We start from the raw sequence: 17,530 nt of genomic DNA, 5'->3' as shown, positions 1-17,530 counted from the left end.
GGAAAATCGGTCAGAAACTGTTAGTGCCAAAGTACCATCTAAATTTTCATTGCACTGCATGGGCTAGAAACTCATCTGAGCAACACTTTTGTTCGTGGACAGATTATATTGTTATGATCCCCATAGACACTGATAACGTTTTAAAAGAAATGTGGATTTCCCAGTGACCAATGGAAAGAACTGCATGACATAATTTCACATCTTAAGACTTTAACTTTAAGATTGTAACAAACTATAATCAACATAAACTAAACATTGCTTAATTGACAATTAATACACCAAACTATAGAAAAGGTACTTCTCCATTAACTAATTAACAACTGGACAAAAACAAAAACTTTACGACCCATTTGTATGTTACACCATGCTCTCAGCAGATATGTAGCCTTATAGATTCAGATCCAAACCCTCCCAACTTTTTCAGCAGACTCTCTTCTCCCAGCCAGATAGGACAAGTCTTCTAGAGTCCTTTGAAAGTCACTTAACTCAGCCTTATGAGTATCCCTGAACTGACTGCTGGCAGCAAGGCCCACTACAGCGACTCCTTGGTGCTTAAATCTCTGCATGTCCTGTCACTTAGCACAGCAAATCACTTCTCCTCGGCATCCTGCTCGGTTGTTAACACACAATAGTCTTTTTCTCTGCTTTGCACAGCAACAGCTACGTCTCTGTCCAATTCCAGGTCTCTTAGAGTCTGTGTGTCAGTGTCTAGAAAGACTAACTACCCCTTTTTTGTCTCAAGGTATGGAACCTATCACTTGACTTTTAATAGGTTTCAGCCTGGGCCTGTTTCCCCATGACACCCAAATCACATGGGCCTGTCTCTAGGCAGAATTAGCATGATCTCCACACCCCATTCAGAACATTCTGCTTCACTTTAAATTCACTTAAACATTTTAAAGCATCACTGTCTCACCTTTGTAACAACATTTTAAAAGACATGACTTAGATTGAAAATTTTTCCCAATGAACTGATTAAGTTGCGAGCAGCTGTTTATTTCAATGCATGGTATATTCCAAATGGCGGAACATGTATGCATCTTCGAGGAAATGTTGATGAGTGTGGGACTGTCTGTTAAAGATTTTTACATACAGCATAAGGTTGAAACATTGATCTGATATCAAGTGCACATTATAAAATGAAGTCTAAGAATACTGAAATTCATGTGATTTGGGAATAATCTTGACATAATTTGTTAAAAAATGCAGACATAAGACTGTCTACCTCTAACATTGCCTGATTCTACCCCTGCCTCAGCTCATCTGCTGCAAAACCCTCATCCATGTCTCTTTTGCCTCTGGATTTGACTATTCCAACATATTCCTGACTGGTCCCCGATGATCTTCTCTCCATAAAGTTGAGCTCGTAGAAAACTCTGTGCCTGTGCCCTAACTTGCTCCAAGTCTTGTTCACCCATCACCCAGTGCTCATGACTTGCATTGCCTCTCACTTGAGCAGCACCTCGGTTTTTAAAAATCTTACCCTTGTTTTTGAATACCTCCATGGCCTCATTCCTTCCTATCTCTGTAACCTGTTGCAGCCCTACAACCCTCAGAGATATGTGTTCCTCTATCTCTTGCCTTTCATGCATCCCTGATTTTAATTTCCCCATCATTGGTGGCTGTGCTTTCAACTGCTAAAGTCGGAAGCGTGCTCAACCTTATCTCTCTACCACTCTTTCCTCCTTTTAAGATGATGTTTAAAACTTACTTATTCAAACCCAACTTTTGGTCATCTGCCCTAATATCACCTTCTATGGCTCAATGTCAAATTTTGTTTGATATCAATCCTGTGAAGTGTCTTGGGATGTCTCACTATGTTAAAGGTGTTGTATTAATGCAAGTTGTTGATGATGCATCTAAGTGATACATCTGCTTGTATCTAACTGGCATAGCTTTACAGACTTAATTGTTGTAACCTTTCTGGCAGAAATGCACTTTACTGTCTTTCAAACAGTCTTCTATATATCCTAAGCAAAGTAATACTGACAGAACTGGAACTAAACTAACCACAAAGGGCTGAAGCTGAAATATGGTGTTAAAAGCACATTGACTGTGGTAATGATGGTAAAACTAAGAATGTTTTGCAACTTTGGGAGTCCGGATGTGTGCAGAATAATGTGGAAATCCAGAAGTTGCTGTCAGTCAGCCCTCCATTGGGTATGATGTATGGGTTCCCATAGAGTGCAGTCTCCCTTACAATCATGAATTGACAATATCTTCCTCTGTAATACTGTTAGCATGGATTCACCAACCTTTGGCTGCCTTCTTGGATCTTCAGGGCTTCTACTAAGCCCTGTTTGATTATCAGGGCTTCCCTTGACCTCTCTTTACTTGGAGTCTGCCATCTGCAGCTCTTTTTCTGTTTGGAGGCTGTTTCTCTGCGCCTCTCTTTTTACCTTAACTTAATGGGGACCTCTCTCTTCCCCTACCAGGGACTTCCCTTTGGGACTTCTTCCTGTGCCCTGCCTAGGACACTAGTTTTCCATTGTTCTCTGCCCCAGGTCACCTGACCTGGGTTTTTGTGTGTTTGTTTTCCTTCATGCACAGGCACTCTGGGCCCGAAGAACGTTTAAAAAGTTGCAGAACTGTGCATGTGCAGCCTGCTTCTGGTCTGTGCATGAGCCAAAGCTCCGAGTTCCATTGGAAGTTCAATTTCCTGACCTCCGCTCTCAACGAGGTAAGCATAGTTTTTCATAGCAACTTTGTAATTACTGTTAAAGATCCTTACTGACCCTGAAAGGCTAATTTTCTATAAATATGGAATGTCAACTTTAAAAAAAAAAATCTTTCAGCTTTTGCTAGCTGAAAATTTAAATGAAAGTGAAGAATTGTAAGTGCCTTTAACTTTCTGGTTTGTTATATGAGCACTTTAGTTTGGTTGCTTATCTTTTTGCTGACATCATTGCTGCCACATACTAAGGCATCCCTTAACTTAGCGCCAGATTTAAACTGCTAGTGGAAAAGGGGAAATTCCTGCCATAGAGATGGCTGGATTTTTGTGGGTGGCTTACACTTTGGTCAGCAGTCCATGCTTTGTGCTGAGTCTTCAAGATAAAATTAGTATTACTCATTTTTGGTAACGATACTGCACAAGGATGGAATCACAAAGATGGAATCAAGAAATGCTTGGCTGGAGAGTGCCTGATCATATTTCAGGAGTCACAGTTGCTCCTTCAGCATAAGGTTCACCTCAGTGCTGAGATAAAACCTGCACTCGTTTCCTGGTAGCTGAAATTCCCAAACTATAGCAAGAGCAGTAATATCAAGGAATGCAAATGAAATTGTCTATTCTTAGGTTGAGGCGGGTGGGGGAAGAGAAGAGTTGTGCCCAGTATAAAAACCCTTTGGTTTGTTCATCCTAGTGTCTCATAGAAAGTGTAGGAGGTCTGACTGGGCCATGAGTCTCCTATGTGCATATTGCTCTTAGTATTTCATGAAAGATGATCAGCAAGTGTGGAGGAATTGGTCATGATGAGAGCACAAGACGCACATTGTTTTCTGGAATCCTTATTTTTCCTAAATTTCTGTTCTGTAACTGATTATGAAGGTTGTTTGGAAATAGAGATAGTTTAAGTAAGTTATATTTGTATTTGGGGGTTTTAGGAATGAGTTTGATTTGTACTTCTGTATCTCTGTGTGAAGAGAGGTCAAATGAAGTCTTAGTTTCACTTTAAAAGTCTGCTTGCATTTCCAACAAGGAGTTTACAACTGCTATAAGATAAAGGTAAGCATATACGAGTAGAACAACAGTGCTGTTGCCTAGCAACAGGGGGCCAGATAGGCAGGTTCCTCCCACAGACACACATAACTAAAGAAAACAGCAGTTTTAACTTCAGTTGAAGCCAGGCCCCCAGAGAGACGGGCACTGGGAGAGGGAACTGCAGATTTCCCAAAAGAACAGAAAAGGTCTCAAGTGAAGAAAAATCCCAAAATTCCAGGAGAGTGAAAGAGGGGAAAGGTCCAAAGGAAAGACAGGAACCTGGGAAAAGGTCCTGTAAAGTGAAGTTAAGAGTGAGGGGCAGAGAGAGGCTCTAAGCTTCAGATTTAAAGTGAGAACTGCTTGCAAGAAGCAAGAAAGCTGAAAGAGACAACTGAAGGTCTGGACCTCTTTGCTACGGGCAAGTGAAGCAGTGGTGTACTGTTGACGGCTGAGTTGATGAGAGTGAGTGCATGGAAGACAGCTTGAATGCATGTGGTGACCCAGGAAATAGGAACAGCAGAAGGAGAGTTCGAAACCCTGTAGGAAACCCTTGTCGAAGGTGTCTGAGAGAAAAAGTCAATTTGGGAGAAGATTCCAAGGCAAGGTTTTGGAGAGTGGAGATTGGAAACCCTCATGTGAAGGACAGAATTCAGTGAGACTGGCTGGCTCACAGTGTGACAAGCATCTGGGGAGAGTTGAGGAGAGATTCATAGCATCTGGTTGAGGTGACATCTGTTACTTGGTTTCAGAGTGTGGTGTGTATGACCACAGGGTGCCATAGGTGTACATGAACTGTGTATTTACTGTATACATTAAAGTATAAGATAGCTTTTGTAACTTGTGTTATCCTTACAAATCTGTATCCATCTGTGTATGGGTGGAGGAGTATTGTAATATAGTTCATCTTTTCATGTTGAATAAATGTTTTATTCTTTTGTTAAAAGTTCATCAGTTGACTCCTGTGACTCTGTTCAGTAGCTACTCTCCACGTATCCAAACAAACAAATAAATATTAGGATCTATCAAGCTTGGGTTCCACTCTGGGATCAGGCTTGTCCAGGGATAACCTTAGCGGGGATCATAACAAGGTGTTTTACTTTTAGGATTAAATGTCAGCACAGACACTGAAGAGCTCTTATATGAGGAAAATAGTTTCCACCATTGGCTGTTTACCATCAGTAGGGAATAATAGAGGTAATTGCCTGGTGGCATCAAGGAAAAATTACAACCTGACCAAAATAACTTAAAGGCTTCCCCACTTAAATTAAATGCAACATTTATGGTGGAATAGCTTCTCTTCCTGCTCCCACACTGTTATCTTTGGTTTTCCCAAGGACCAATCCTTGTCTCTCTCATATTTCTCTCTGACATATTCCTCCTGGGTAACACCATCCAAAGACACTGTTAATTTTCACATGTACGCTGAAGACACCCAGTTCTACCTCACCACCAGCTCTCAACTCCCCCACTTGCTAAATTATCAGACTGCTTATCTGACATCCAGTACCTGATGAGCAGAAATTTCCTCCAGTTAAGTATTGGGAAGACTGAAGACATTGCTTTTATCCCCCATTCCAATCTCTGCTCCTCATCTATAGAATCCATCCCACTCCCTGGCAAGTCTGAGGCTAAACCAGTCTAATAGTAACATTAGTGTCACTTAAAGTCTGCCATCTGCAGCCCACATGATTGGCACCCCATTGACCAACTTGAACATTCATTTCCTTTACCACTGACACACAGTGGTAGTGGTGTGCCCTATACACAAGATACACTGCAACAATTCACCAAGGTTCTTTTGAAACCACCTTCCAAACCCGCAATCTCTACCACCTAGAAGGACAAGGGCAACAGACTCATGAGGGCAACACCACCTACAAGTTCCTCTCCAGGCTCCAGACCATCTTGACTTGGAACTATATCGCTTCACTGTCATTGGGTTAAAATCCTGGAACTCCCTTCCCAGCAGCACTATAGGTGTACCTGCTTGCCCAAGTCCCATGAAAGAATTTATATCAAAAAAACTGACCTAATATATCTTTTATGTGGCTCTATGTCACACTTGGTATTATAATGCACATATGAAGTGTCTTAGGACATTTTATTATATTGGAGGTGTTATATAAGTTGTTGGAAATTCCATAATGTATTTTGCACTTGGGAAGAATAGAGAAACAAACAAGATCCATTGAAGTTCACCCAGGGGGTATGAAGGATGACTCTTCCAGACACTTATAACAGGAGAATAATTTACCTAAATGCAGTCAATCTAACCCACTGCAACTCCATGAAAGCAAATTATAATAAAAATAAATCTGAGTCAGTAGGCATGAGAGTAAAGGTATGTGTAATGATACAAGTGTCCCTCACTATTTTGGGAAGATCAAAGTTGGTGCTCAAATCCTAGATTAGGCTTTAAAAGGCACCTGACTCAGATGTACGATTGCTGTGAACAAAGTGAAATCTGTATTAATGCTATACGATGATATTTAGAGCAAAGAAACCGGTTATTGGCTCAGCAGATCCATGCCAGTGTTTATGCTCCACACAAACTTCCTCCCATCCTTCTTCATATGGCCACATCAACAGATCTTTCTACACCTTTTTCTCTCATGTTTATCTAGCTTCCATTTAGATGGACCTATGCTATTTGCCTCAACACTCCATTATCACTACTCTTTTGATCAAGAAGTTTTTCCTAAATTTCTTCCTTGATTTATTTGTGACTACCTTGAAGTTAAGACCTCTTGTTCTGGTTTCCTCTGCAAATGGAAACATCTTCCCAATGCATACGGTATCAAACCATTTCCTAACCTTCCAAACTCTATCAAGTCACCTTTCACTTTTCTCCTTTCTAGACAAAAGAGCCTCAAGCATGTTCAATCTTTGCTGATAGATATATACTCTCAGTTCTGGTATCAGCTGTAGGCTTTTTTGTTATGAAGAAATAATATTTTGGATTACAGTGATTTGATGTTATTCTGAATGGACTGTAGGTGTTAGTCCAAATCAGCTTCTTCCCCTCCCTGAAAGCATTCCGAAGGGACTGTTCCCTCCACGACACCCTGGTCCACTCCTCAGTCACCCCCAACACCTGGTTTCCTCCTCACGACACCTTCCCATGCAGTTGCAGAGGTGTAACGCCTGCCCTTTTACCTGTTCTCACCTCCAAGGTCCCAAACACTCCTTTCAGGTGAAGCAGCTTTTCAATTTAGTATACTGTATTTGCTGCTTACTACACAGTCTCCTCTACATTAGGGAGATAAAGTACAGATTGGGTGACTGCTTTGTGGAACACCTTAGCTCAGCCCACAAGTATGGCTCCATGCTTCCGGTTGCTTGCCGTTTTGATTCACCACCTTGCTTTCACGTTCACATTTCTGTCCTCGGCTTGCCGCAGTGTTCCAGTGAAGCTCAACATAAGCTCAAGCAACAGAATCTCATCTTTCATTTAGGCATTTGACAGCCTTCTGGACTCACCATTGAGTTCAACAATTTCGGACCATGATATCTGTCCTCCATTTTGATTCAGTTTTTTTTTGTGATGCAACAAGACTTGGACAATATCCGGGCTTGGGCTGACAAGTGGCAAGTAACATTCATGCCACACAAGTGCCAGGCAATGACTATCTCCAACAAGAGAGAATATAACCATCGCCCTTTGATATTCAATGGTATTACCATTGCTGAATCCCCTGCTACCAACATCCAGTGGGGGTTATCATTGACCAGAAACTGAACAGGACTAGCCATCTAAATAGTGTGGCTACAAGAGCAGGTCAAAGGCTAGGGATCCTGTGGCAAGTATCTCACCTTCTGACTCCCCAAAGCCTGTCCACCATCTACAAGACACAAGTCAGGTGTGTGATGGCTTACTGTTCACTTGCCTGGATGTGCAGCTCCCACAACACTCAAGAAGCTGACACCATCCAGGAAAAAGCAGCCCACTTGATTGGCACCCCTTCCACAAACATTCACTCCCTCCACCACCGACAAACAGTGGCAGCAGTGTGTAACATCTACAAAATGCACTGCAGGAACTCACTAAGCCTCCTTAGACTGCACCTTCCAAACCTACAATCACTACTGTCTAGAAGGACAAGGGCAGCAGATACATGGGAACACCACCACCTAGAAGCCCTGTTCCAAACCACACACCATCCTGACTTGGAAATATCGCCGTTTTTTCACTGTCGTGGATCAAAATCCTGGAACTCCCTCTCTATCAGCAGTGTGTGTATACCTACACCATAGGAACTGCAGCAGTACAAGTAGGCAGCTCACCATTACCTTCTGAAGGGCAATTAGGGATGGGCAATAAATGCTGGCTAGCCAGCAACCCCCACACCCTATAAATGAATAATAAAAATGTGTCAACCTGAGTCTTGTTTTTCATGTTTTGCTTATGGCGTAGAGCTGTTTATTATTCACCCATTCTCTCACAATCTGGAAAAATGCTTTGTTTCTTTACTGCAAACATTACCACTCCCTTTACACTTTGTTCCATAACATCTGGTCATTTAATTTCTCCTGTCCACTATGCTATGTCAGACCTTCCCTTTTATTCTTCGCCCTCCACTTTGAACGCCCATCACATTTCAACTATCTGTTCTGTAGAAGAGTTATATTCGACTTGAAGCGGTAACTCTGTTTCTCTCTACACTGATGCCGCCAGATCGACTGAATATTTCCAGCAATTTTTGTATTTATTTCAGGTTTTCTTTATGCGCTGTTTGACCCATCTATTGATATTGAATGAATAGTTTTGTATGTTAGCATTGGGACTTTTCAATTATACATAAGCTGAAGGGGTATAATAATACAAACCTAGATTGCAACAATGGAACTGTTTAGATAAGGTTCACTCAACTCATTCCTGGGATGAAAGGCTTATGAAGAAAATTTGGACAGGTTGGTCCAATACCCATTTGAGTTTAGAAGAATGAGTGGTCATCTTATTGAAACATCTAAGATCTTCAGGGGATTTGATAGGGTAGCTACCAAGAGGATGTTTCCACTTGTGGGAGAGATTAGGACCACGGGACACAGTTTAAAAATCTGCCCTTTAAGACAGAGATGAGGGAAATTCTTTTCTCTCATTAGTTGTTAGAATATGGAATTCTCTTCCCCAGAAAGCAGCGGAGGCTGGGTCATTGCATTATTCAAGGCAGAGTTAGACAGATTTTTCATAGACAAGGGAATTGAGGGTTATGGAGCATAGACAGGAAGGTGCAATTGAACCACAACCAGATCAGCCATTATCTTATTGAATGCAGAGCAGGCTCCAGGGATTGAATGGCCTACTCCTGCTCCTAAGTTCTATGTTCCTAATACTACTTATGGAAGTTGCAAAGCATAGTACATGCTCGGTCACTCTCGAGACAACTTTTGACTATTATGCCTCTTGAGCACAACTAATACACAAGTATAAAATATTATGAGAGCTAGAAAGAACTGCATAAAAATCAAAGCTACTTTTACTAATATAACTCACAAGTACACTCTTTACAGCCGACAGCAAGGGAGACGAGATCTGTTAACCTTCATATAATACAGACAGTTTTGGTCTTGTATTTCTAAATATTGTGGATTTAGACAAATCTCATTTTGCCAAAATGTACCAGTAGAGATATGCAACTAAGCTTGGAATAGACATAACCACACTGGCAAAATACCAACAAATGTGCAAAACCTAGCTACAGTTTTTGGGTTAGTGCAGGGATGGTTTAAGAAGAGAGGATTCTGTAATTTCACCAGCAAGAGCACTTTGGTTATCAGTTTTTTCTTTCTAATATTTTCAAACTCTTATAAATTTTCAGCATAATTCCTCAATAAGCAGAATGATTTTGTGATTTTTCTTGTTAAAAAGATCATTGTGTTTGTATTTGAAATTGCAGGCTCCATATCTCTTTGTGCCACTCTGCAGAGAGGTGAGCACTGGTTATACAATAGAGATGATGACAAGACGTCTGTGTGTGTGTAGGCCGTGGGTCAGTTGGTAGCATTCTCTCCTCTGAGTTAGAAGGTTGTGGATTCAGGTTGCACTCCAGAGACATGAGCATATGATTCAAGGCTGACACTCCAGTGCAGTACTGAGGGAGAGCCGCACTGTCAGAAGTACTGTCTCTCAGATGAGATGTTCAACTGAGCCTTGGTCCGCCGAGGTGGACACAAAGTACGGCACTATTTTGAACAAACATGGGGGATGTTACCCTTGTTGTCCTGGCCAATGTTTTTCCTTCAATCAACATCACAAAAACAAATTATCTGGTCATTATCACATTGCTGTTTGTGGGACCGTGAGGTGCACAAATTGGCAACTGCATTTCCTACATTGCATCAGTGACTGCAATTCGAAAGTACTTAATTTGGTATAAAGTGCTTTGGGTGTTCTCTGGTCATGAAAGGCATTATTTAAATGCAAGCTTTTTTATATAACTTATAACAAGATCTAAGTTGGTAGCTTATCTGATTGTGGACATCCAGTCACAAATACAGCATATCCTTGCATATTTCACAATGAGAAGTGAATGAACTATTGTAATAAGGTTTTAGCAAGTAAACCAGAACTGTTCTTAAGATGTTCTTGTACATTTTAAACTCCTACTCCTCTCTCTAGTTGCCTTCAGCTCAGGTCTTCTTGATGGTCATCCTTCAACAGCAGACATTTCCGCTTCTGGAGAACGAGGGTTTATTGTACTGTAAGCATAAATTTGGCAGCTCACCTGAAACTGGACAGTACTTACCTATTGAGTCAAGAGTAAATGTCATTCAAGACTGTAATTAGGAGTTTGAGTCCTCCAAGTGGTAATCCAATACTATGCTACTAGAGCTATTGGAAACAAATGAGCCTGAATAACTTAAATTGCGACATATTAGCATGTTCAATTCTGGCCTAAATTTTCCATTTGATACAAAGGCATAAATGTTCTTTTAATTTTGGGTAAACAGTGAGTGCAGCTTGCACCTACCCAAAGTTCCAACCTTCCTGCCCCACTCAGTCACGTATCATCACTTTTCCCCACACTAATTTCACATTTTCCTTGTTCTGTAAGGTAGTTCTCCAGTCCCTCATACCTAATTTGTCCTTCCCCTTCTTGTAGACCCCTAATGCTGCTTGTATCCCCTTCCCCGATTTATACATTGAAACTCTACTTGATTTTTTTTTTAGTCGTCTGTATTGACGTTAATGTCTTATTTTCTAGGTGACTGAAATCCAAGATTGGAGTGCCTCTAGCCCTCACAGCGCAGCATACGTTTTGTGGGACAATGGAGCCAAAAACTTATACAGAGTGGGATTTGAAGGCATGGTAAGTGGCATCAGCAAAATAATTATGCATTATCTGGATGTAGGGTTTAGATGTCCTAAGTGTGTGCTACAATGTACTGATCGTGATGTGAAACTTGGAAAGGAACTGGCTCAAGTAATAACCTTCATAAATGAAAGTGGTCATGCATATTGATCAAAACAAAAATTGGTCTTTGTAAAGATCACTAATGCAGTCTGTGTTTATGCACACCACAAGTCATTTAGAGGAAAATATTCCATATCTTGTTTGTGGATTTGAGCTCCTTTGCACACACCTTGCCCATGTGACTTAAGTTGCCTACCAAATCATATTCAGTTACTTTTTTAACAATGATATAATTAAAATATAACTTAAACATTACAAGTTGGAAACTAAAAATACAATCTAAATATTTAATGGAAAAAGTTCAAGGCCCTTCAGAATCTTGTTATGAAATGATTCATAAATGTGAAACTGGAATAAAATATGCTCTGGAGCAAATGGCAGGATTTTGTGATAAGAATCACAGTGAAGCTAACAGTGCTCAACATTATAATGGAGAAAATCTGACAACATGTGGAGTGCAAATGTGTGTAGTTAAATGTGGAAATGCAGAAGTTGCTGTTCGAGATGGCCTTCTCAACAGGATGCACTATTACAGTACTTATTGATGGACCCAGCACTGAAATGACTTCAATGACATGAATCTGGAGTATTTACCACCTGTTTTGCTCTAAAAATGGTTTAAAGGGTTAAAGCTGATGAATTTGGGAGCAAGTGAGTTTTTAACAGTTTGTTTAAATAACAATTATTATTGAACAACCTCTCTGCCCATGAAAGTTTAAATTTACAAGTGTGGAACCCTGTTCCCTCAAAAGAAAAGAGCGTTGGATTTGAATTTTTTTTGCTTCTTTTGTGTGTCCCTTTTACTTCCCTCCCTTAACCCTATTAGTATGTCTGAATCTTTAACTTTAAATGATTTATGGAAAGCTTAAGTTGTATTTTCTGGTTTAATATTTGCAACCATCTTTAGTCAGAAGTGCTGAGTGGACGATCCATCACGGTCTCCTCCTGAGGCCCCATTCTCACAGGTGCCAGTCTTCAGCCAGTTTGTTTGACCCTGCATGATATCAATATGTGCCTGAAGGCACTGGATACAACAGAGGCTGTTGGCCCTGACAACATCCTGGCAGTAGTATTGAAGGCTTGTGCTCCAGAACTAGCAGCGTCCCAACCAAGTGGTTCCAATACAGCTACATCATTGACACCTACCTGACAATGTGGAAAATTGCCCAGATATCCCCTGTACATGAAGCAGGACAAATTCAATCTGGTCCATCATCAGTCTGCTCTCAATCATCAGCCAAGTGATGGAAGGTGTCATCGACAGTAAAGTCAAGCAGTACTTACACAGCAATGATGTGCTCACTGGTGCTCAGTTTGGGTTCTGACAGGGCCACTCACCTCCTGACCTCATTCCAGCCTTGGTTCAAACATGGACAAAAGGACTGAATTGAAGAGCTGAATTGAAGTGGTTGACATCAAGACAGCATTTGACTGACTGTGGCATCAAGGAGTCCTAGCAAAACTGGAGTCGACGGGAATCAAGGGGAAAACCCTGTAATAGTTGAAGTCATACCTAGCACAAAGGAAGATGGTTGTGGTTGTTATAGGCCAATCATCTCAGTCCCAAGACATCGCTGCAGGAGCTCCACAATGTGATGCCCCAGGTCTTCAACTGCTTCATCAGTGACCTTTCCTGCATCATAGGACCACAAGTGAGCATGCCCGCTGATGATTGCACAGTATTCAGTACCATTCGTGACTCTTCAGATGCTGAAACAGTCTGTGTCCATGTGCAGCAAGACCTGGACAGCATTCAGGCTTGAATGATAAGTGCAAGTGACATTGCTTGCACTTGTATGGTGTGGATGATGAGCTTCAACAAGGGAGATCTACCCATCTTGCCTTGACATTCAGTGGCATTACCATTGCTGAATCCCCCACTGTAAACATCTTGAGAGGTTACCGTTGCCCAGAAAGTTAACTGGACCAGCCAAATAAATACTGTGGCTCCACGAGAAAGTCAGAGGCTGGGAATTCTGTGGTTAGTAACTCACCTTGTGACTCCCCAAAGCGTGTTCACTGTCTACAAGATACAAGTCAGGAGTGTGATGGAATGCTCTTCACTTGCTTGGATGAGTGCAGGTCCAACAATATTCAAGAAGCTGGACACCATCCAGGACAAGGCAGCCTGTTTGATTGGCACCCCATTGACCATCTTATACATTCACTCCTTCCACCACTGACACACAGTGGCAGCAGCGTGTACCACATTCAGCAACTTGCTAAGGCTCCTTTGACAGCACCTTTTCAAAGCTTCAACTTCTACCACCTATAACAATAAGAGAAGCAGATATATGGGAACCTTACCAGTTGCAAGTTTCCCTCCAAGCCACACATCATCCTGACTTGGAACTTTTTCATCATTCCTTCACTGTCGCTAGGTCACATTCCTGGAACTCGGTAACAGCACCATGGGTATACCTAGACCACATGGACTGCAGCGGTTCAAGAGGGCAGCTCATCACCAGCTTCTCAGGGGAAATTAGGGATGGGCAATGAATGCTGGCCTTGCTGGCGAAGCTCACATCCCATGAATGAATAATAATAAAATGCTGCCTGTCTCAGTGAGAATTCATCAGTCTGATTTAATGAGCTGGTTCTTGCCTTGCTCAAAGATGCCACAAACCTCCTGCAGAAACAGAGCCATATTTGTGCTCTAAAGTAGCTGGCCTGCTGTCAGTAAGGTAAACAGCAAACACCGGGCTGGTGTAAATGTTCAATATTCTGTGATTAATGATCTCATTGTGGAGTGAACAGAGTCAGTAACCTGGTTTGTGTTTACTCGAAAGCAGAACAAAAGCAAAATTGATTTTTTTTAAAAGAGCAGCAACACTGAGAGTTTTCAAGTTGGTTGCAGCACAGGCTTGATTGGTAGGTTCTTAAGCAAGTCAGTTCGTTACTTCACAAATCCTGACTCCCATTCTGAAGCAAGTTTATTTTGCTACAAGAGGTAAGGATTGTAACATATTCTGCACATTATCTTGGCTCTGGATTAATGTGTTGCAGATTATGAATGCACGTGCTATCAAAATTCACTTGTTTTTAGTTCACTTAATGTATTTCGGGAGTCACATTTGTTACGGACCAAGATGGGAGGAGTGCACAGTTAATTCTAGCCCCACTTCTCTACTGGTCGTAACAATTGTTTAAATGCTTAATTCATCCACAAAACTGGCTAATTGTTTACCTTTTCATGCTGGGAGTAACAGTATCAAAGACTCTAAACAGGCTTCTTTAAGTAAACATAAAATTGTTTTTTTTATAAAACAAACTGCTTTTCAAAACAAGTTAATAAACTGGCTAATGTACAAGTTGTAGTTTAGAAAAGTAACAATTTTCCCCTTTTTAAAAAAAAACATATTCAAAACACCATAGACCCCTGCAGAGGCAGGAGGACGGGAGTGTTTCTTTAAAAAGAATAAAATTCAAAAAGATCTCCACTGTCGATCTAATAGAATTCTAGTCACAATAGGTCTGGAAGTTCCTTCAGACAGATTTTTTGGTGAAACTTTCCTTGATGACTCTTATTTATCACAACCTTTGTGAATTCTCAAAAAAAAGAGATTTCCTGATGAGACGTTTCTGAGGAAAGTTTAACTCAAAGGTGGAGCAGACAGAGGGAAGAAGAGTTTTCCTTGCAGCCTGCTTCTATGCGCACCCATATACACAATCTGCCTGAGAGTCTTAAGAAGACCGAGATGTTCAAAGAATACTTCTCACGCCAGATGTTTTCAACCAATCAATAAGAGCAGTTAGCCTGGCAACAGCAGTTCTTTGTTAACTTTGATATACAAAGTATTTCTTCCCTTTCCAGGTGTTCTCCACTGAACATCTATCTTGACCCGTTGTTTCTTGAAGAATGGCATATTGACAGCCCTGAATTAATATTAATAAGAATAACTCGGGAGGAAGAATGTCCAAAATTCAAGGTCCTTCAAATTTTTCCAAAAATGTGTTCCTCACACGTCCCTTAGTTGCTGTTCTAAATTGTTTAGCCCCCATTTTGTTTCTTCTCCCATCTCCATAAGTGGGAAGAAAAATAAAAATCTGATTCTTTTATTGCTTACATTTTTAGGTAGATTAATGCATCAAAGTTGTTTTGAATTGTAGGTTCATGCCAGTCTTGATCTTAAATATTTTTTCTGGTGATTGGCCTTCATGACCATCTTTTCTGAGAGCTTGATATGACAGGCACCCCGACTGAGAATAATTGTACAGAGAAAATGTAAAACACTGAGCTGGTTTGCATTTAGCAGGATGCAGAAAGATTTTGTTATTCCAATGTCACTGTTAGATCCATTGAAAAGTGGTTCTCCATCGTTGTATTCCTTGTGGAGGTTGTTCCATTTATATGCTGTTTTTTATTTCAGGAGACCATGTGTTGGCATTTGACTAAATGTGAAGATAAAAATGCAAAGTCAACCAGCACAGTCTAATAAACCCAGACGACTAAATAAAGTGCCAAATAAATGTTAAATTTTATTCTTGTCAAAATTTTACAGTAATATTCTGAAAATAGCATTTACTTCACATTTGGTTTGAAGTGAATTTAGGGCAACATTTTAAATTTTAACTAGAAATTGGCTAAGTGGATACTTTGTATTTCTAATGCTCCTTAATGGAACCCAGTGTTCTTTGACATTTTTGTGTAGTCTGAGTCAATTTGCACGACCCTTACTGCAGTAGTACCTGAGACTAGCTAAGTCAGTACTAAGCAGTAATTAGACATGGAGTCTTTATGCCCCATTGTACTGAGCCACATACTGGATGAAGTTCCTGAACCATCATGAAAGTTTTGCCTTCAATCTTGCTAGTAACTGGAATGGAAAAGTGAAACCTTCATACTTGACTTCTGTTTGTATCTCTCTGTGATGTGTATATAGTTTGAGTAAGAATTTTTTTTTCTCTCCTTTTAACTAGTCTGACTTGAAATGCGTCCAGGATGCAAAAGGAGGTTCCTTTTACAGAGATCATTGTCCTGTGCTGGGTAGGTAACTACAGAAATTTTTCTTAAGGACAAATCTCAAGTAAATTAGATGAATGTGTAGTATGTGGTTTAGCATACGGACTCTTGGGATCTGGGTTTCTATCAAACATTATCAGCTGCAATTGATTTGAGCTTTCTACGACTGCTCCACACCTCCCTTGATCATGCATGATAATTCTTGGTATTGCGTTTCAGACTCTCCATGGTTGCTCTTTCTTTGATGTTATGTACCGCAGCTTGCAGATTTTGGGTGCTGTTGGCTAATTCAAGGATTAGCCAATCACCTTTTGATATTTCCTCCATCAAACATTCCACCAACATTCTTCCAGGCATTCACCTACCTAGAGCCATTGTCATTTTCTGGAGGTCAGGTATTAAGTCTGATATTATAGGAACAATTGACAGTACTAGGTGTGGCTGGTCAATGCCGATTGCCAGGCAGCAGTCAGGTAATTATATCACCTCTAGTAGGTTTCCTTCCACTGTAGATGAATTGGATGAAAACCTTGAATGATAATTTCCCTGTTTGACCTCGTCCTCAGCAAACTACTTGCCACAGATACCTCTGTCTGTAGCATGATTGGTAGGAATGACCTTGATACAGTCCTTGTGGGGAGCATATCCTGCTTTAACACAGAAAGCATCCTCCATCATGTTGAACATTGAGAACAGGTAGTTGTTTACACATCAAGAAAGTGATAACCACTAACTGTTTACATTAATGAAAATTTCAAAGGGGCCAGTTAATATAACATTTTAAAGTGTCCTTTTTATTTCTGGCGGAAACAACTATGTTTGTTCCCTTGTTTGCACTTCATTTAAGGTGCATTGAATGCAGAACAGACATAAGTAAATAGCAATTGAAACAAAAATGCTGGAAATACTGTAGAGAGAGAAGCAGAGTTAATATTTTTGGCCTGTGACCTTTCATCAGCACTGGGAAAATTTAAAAATGTAATAGATTTTGAACAAGTGAAAGGGGAGAGGATGGGAAGAACAATAAAAGGGAGGGTCTGTGATTGGATGAAGGGAAGGTGAGATCAAATGAGAAAAGGGAATGGTAATGGGAGAATTAAAGGTACAAAAGATGAATGTAGAGGAGGTGTGAATGGCAGGATCATGAATAGCTACTATGCAAAAGAAAAAGAGAGAAACGAGAGGGGAAAAACAAACCAGCAAAGAAAATGGAAACAAAATGAGGCAGAGGTTTAAGCTTTAAAATTGTTCAATTCAGTGTTGCTGTAAAGTGCCTAGTTGAAAAATGAGAAGCTGTTCCCAAAGCTTAGGTTGAGTTTCATTGGAACACTGTGGGAAGCCAACGACAGAAAGGGTTGGGAGCAAGGTGAGGAATTAAAATGACAGGTGACTGGAAGCTTGGGACCATGCTTGTGGCTGAATGGAGGTGTCCCACACAGTGGTCAATCA

General features: G+C 40.7%; 1 protein-coding gene across 2 annotated transcripts in view; it reads left to right on the top strand.

Annotated features, from left to right (window-relative positions):
• mib1 (MIB E3 ubiquitin protein ligase 1) overlaps positions 1–17,530 on the top strand; it is a 183,633-nt gene that overhangs the window by 33,191 nt on the left and 132,912 nt on the right. For both annotated transcript variants that reach the window (XM_041190600.1, XM_041190599.1), the window contains exons 4-5: positions 10,909–11,013; positions 16,039–16,105. In XM_041190600.1, the coding sequence (XP_041046534.1) occupies positions 10,909–11,013; positions 16,039–16,105 (172 nt within the window). The remainder of the gene's footprint in view (positions 1–10,908; positions 11,014–16,038; positions 16,106–17,530) is intronic.

This window comes from Carcharodon carcharias, chromosome 6 (assembly GCF_017639515.1).
Source record: "Carcharodon carcharias isolate sCarCar2 chromosome 6, sCarCar2.pri, whole genome shotgun sequence".
Lineage (NCBI taxonomy): Eukaryota > Metazoa > Chordata > Chondrichthyes > Lamniformes > Lamnidae > Carcharodon > Carcharodon carcharias.
This window is presented reverse-complemented; position numbering and strand designations above follow the sequence as displayed.